This window comes from Bison bison, unplaced genomic scaffold, assembly GCF_000754665.1.
Source record: "Bison bison bison isolate TAMUID 2011002044 unplaced genomic scaffold, Bison_UMD1.0 scf7180017864455, whole genome shotgun sequence".
In the NCBI taxonomy this organism is placed as follows: domain Eukaryota; kingdom Metazoa; phylum Chordata; class Mammalia; order Artiodactyla; family Bovidae; genus Bison; species Bison bison.
The window spans coordinates 25,219-28,850 of NW_011495017.1; the positions used below are offsets into that span (position 1 = coordinate 25,219).

Genomic DNA, 3,632 nt, shown 5'->3' on the forward strand with positions numbered 1-3,632 from the left:
TGTAGATAAATTGTCACTGAATGCAGTCTCCTTCCTTATTCGTACTTCACTTTTATTTTCATTTTTTGTTACTTATTTCTGGGGCTTTTTATTCCAAAACTGTGTTTGGGGTATGAAATTCTGCTATTTCACATGTGAAATACCTTTTGGACTAATGTTCAGAAAGAGGAAGTGACCCAAGGTTAGCCTCATCCTGGAGGAGTGGCACAGTATGGGCTCTGGAGGAATTCAGTGCCGGGGTTCAGTCCAGCTCCTATCATTTATGAGCTTTGAGTCTGAGCTTCTTTATTCCAGCTTCTTTATCTGCAAATTGTGTTTGAAAAAGTCTATAGTGTAGGACCACAGACATGTGTGATGTATGTAAATCACCTGGCACAGTATGAGGCAAGCTTTGGTACTTTGAATGAATAGCCGTTATTACGAAGGTGATTTTGACCCCGAATGATAACAAACTTCCATCACATAATTGTATTTCCAGGCTATACTAGAGAATATGCAACTCCAAACAATAATCAAACCGACATCAGCACTAATGCTCCCAAGCAAGTAAAACTAAGCAGTATTTCCCTATTTGAGCACTTGTTTTAATAGGTGTTTGGGGTTATCTTCTCCACATGGATGCAAGGACAAGTTCATTTGTCTCAAGGACCAGCAACTTCCCTCTCAGATGCTTTTTTTTTGTCCAAACCACCCCTAATTTAATCCCACTGACAGTAAAAATTGAGCCCTCCCTTAAAGTTTGCCAAATTACACTAAACATAACCTAATTAAACTGTTTAACAGAGCAAGTTCTGGTGCTCCCATCCCAGAAAAAGAGAGACAGTCCAGTGACGTCTTGGCATCTCGCTTCAATGGGTATCACCTTTATTTCTCAGAAACTCTCGGGACAGCTTTTGATGAAAACACGTAGTGTGAGTGTTCACTTGCCCTGGCTCAAGTGCACAGGGCCCCTTCCATTCCCTATGGTTTTCGGATATCCCCAAATAATGGTGAATATATGGTTTAGATATATTCCAGGTTTACAGCCTCACCTCTGAGAACCATCATATGAGTGTCTGGCATCACTCCCACAGCTTCATCTAGCCCATCATGCATCTGGACTGAAAATGACCTCCCACCGAGGAACTAGACTTTTCCCAAGACCCAATGCCACCTTAATCAGGTAACTTCGCCTTCCTTGCTCTCATCTGGAACCTCCTCTTCCACACCTCCCCCATTTAAATTTATGATTTGTTTATTCCTTAGAGTTAGCTCACCACCTTCCTTATATGGTCCCTGCTGCTAGACTCAAAATTCCATGGGCAGTGGCTTGGGCTTCATTTTCTTATCAACCCAGTACTATAAAAAAGCCTTCTAAACACAAGATGGTCAATTAATTTGGGATAAAAAGGAAATCATGTGCAAAGACTCTGTTTTATTATGATTTAAGTGTCATACAGTTTGAATAAGCTAAAAAAAACTCAGTCCTTGCTATTAATTTTTACAAGGAAAGAGGACAGATAAGAAGACAAAGAATAAACCAGCATCTATTCTGAAAGCTTTGTGATCCCAAATACTTATCTCTAGGGTTCTTAGACACATTTCCAAGTAAAATTCTATTCCAATGTTATGTTACCTTGTTCTGGACCATAAGGAAAATATTGAAGTGTTTTCAACTTGTTTACATATAATGAGCTCTTAGTCTTAAACCTAACAGTAGTAAACATGACATCCATGACATTAATAAACCTAGATTCTGAAGCAAAATAAACCTTACGAATAGTAGTGAAATTTAAAAATAAAAAAATCCTCTACCTCCCTACCTAAATCATCTACTTTTGACTAGATATTATTCATATGGATAAAAGGAAAACATGTATATGTTGTTAAACCTGCACCTAAACTCCCTTACTACTTAAAACTGTGAAGAACATATGGGTTTTCTTCCCCCCACCCCTACAACCCCGCACTATTTAAGAGGTGGAGTGTTCTCTTCCAACACAAAGGGAACAAAGTGCCCTGACCCCTCCCTAGATGTGGGAAGAGCTGTAGGACTTGGCCCTGGTAGGGGCACTGGCTTCAGCCACTGTTGGAACCCTGGCCATGCCTATCAGCCCTGCTCTCTCCACCTGACCTCTCAGAGCCTCATCATAGAGGTCTGGGAAGGAACTTCGGGACCTTATCCTGGATCTTGGCCAGAACTTCCAACACCTTCATCTTAGTGGTCTCAGCATAAGCTCACGGGCCCCACAGGAACTCGTAGCCCGGAGGATCACTATTGGGCACCTGGTGGTAGTTGAGGTACCCCTTCTGCACCAGATCTTTGGTGATGAGCTTTCTGGGCTCCCCAAAGATTAAGTGCTTCTTCCCAGCATGGATCCCCAACACATTGAGGAAATGCCAGACCTCCTCCTCACTGGCGCGATTACCCTTCATAAAGATGATGCCCAGGAGCGCCATGAGGAGACCAGACTTGGGCAGCTCCTCCTCATCACTTGAACCTTCCTCAACCCCAAGACTGAACTTGTTGACGAGGGTGTTGATGTTCCTGCTGCAGTCGACTTCCTTCAGCTCCAGGCCAAACACCAGCTCCACTCGCTCAGAGGCTCTGCTCAGGATCTCAGGGAAGTGCTGCTCGTACTTCCTGCCAATGACATTCAGCATGGCATTCTGTGTGATGGACTCCTTCTTGGTGTACCTCTCCAGCAGGAAATCCATCACCATGCTGGCCTTCCTCATCAGAGGATCTTTGCAAACGCTCCGAGTGACCAGGGCTGCCCGGCCGGCATCTGGAATTTCATCCTCGGGGCCCTGGGCACCTTCCTCAGATCCTGCACAGGAAGCCTCTGCAACAGGAGAGCTAGGGGCCATGGCTCCCTGAAGCTCCTGGCAATCGCCAGCAGCAAGGGAGCTCGGAGGAGAACCCTGAGGGACAGAAGAGGGGGAGGAGGGGCACTCCTCTCCTGGGGCTCCAGGAGCACTGGCCTGGGCCTCCTGAGTGTCCCCCTGGACCTGGTGGCATTTCCCACGGTCATGATGCTTGTTTTTGTGCTTCCGAGGCATGATGATACAGGTCAGGGACTGCAGTTAGGAAGGCAGGCAACAAGAGCACCTGGAAAAGGGTAAGGAAATGTGAGCACCTTCGCAGGGAGAGTTGTCCCTGGTTTAAACCAAGTCTGCTTCATAAGGGGCCTTCAGTCCACTACTCTAGGACCCACAAGTCTCCTGTTTGCCTAGTCAGCGTGTCCCCTAAGACCTCTGAGGAGGAAGTGAGAGTGAGCCCTGGGGCACAGCCATACAGCCCTGCCTGGGCGTTAGAGGGGGACCTGTGGGGGCCAGCAGGGGAGGCATGTCCTTTCAGGTCACATTCAGAGTTAGGATGAAAAATGGGGAATGACCCCCTAGCACCCGCCCCGATCCCTCTTCTGCTCTGAAGCTGATGCTGCCACCTTCCCTGTGACTCTGGAAATGGAGAGGAGGGAGCGCTCAGTCTCCCACCTAAGGGTCCCGGGACCTGCCCTTCCGTACGCAAGCTCTAACCTCCCCACTCAACCGCAGCCTCCCCTCCCTGTGTTTGGCCGGTGGGAAGCACTGACCACAGGGGAGGGTCCTGATTCGCCCGAGTGTCTGGAAGGATGGTCCTTACACTGGCT

General features: G+C 47.2%; 1 protein-coding gene across 1 annotated transcript in view; it reads right to left on the bottom strand.

Moving 5' to 3' along the window:
- LOC105002503 (melanoma-associated antigen B4-like) overlaps positions 1-3,042 on the bottom strand; it is an 11,456-nt gene extending 8,414 nt beyond the window's left edge. Inside the window, exon 1 of the mRNA XM_010859137.1 lies at positions 2,266-3,042. Coding sequence (XP_010857439.1) covers positions 2,266-3,042 — 777 coding nt within the window. The remainder of the gene's footprint in view (positions 1-2,265) is intronic.
- Between the last annotated feature and the right edge of the window lie 590 nt (positions 3,043-3,632).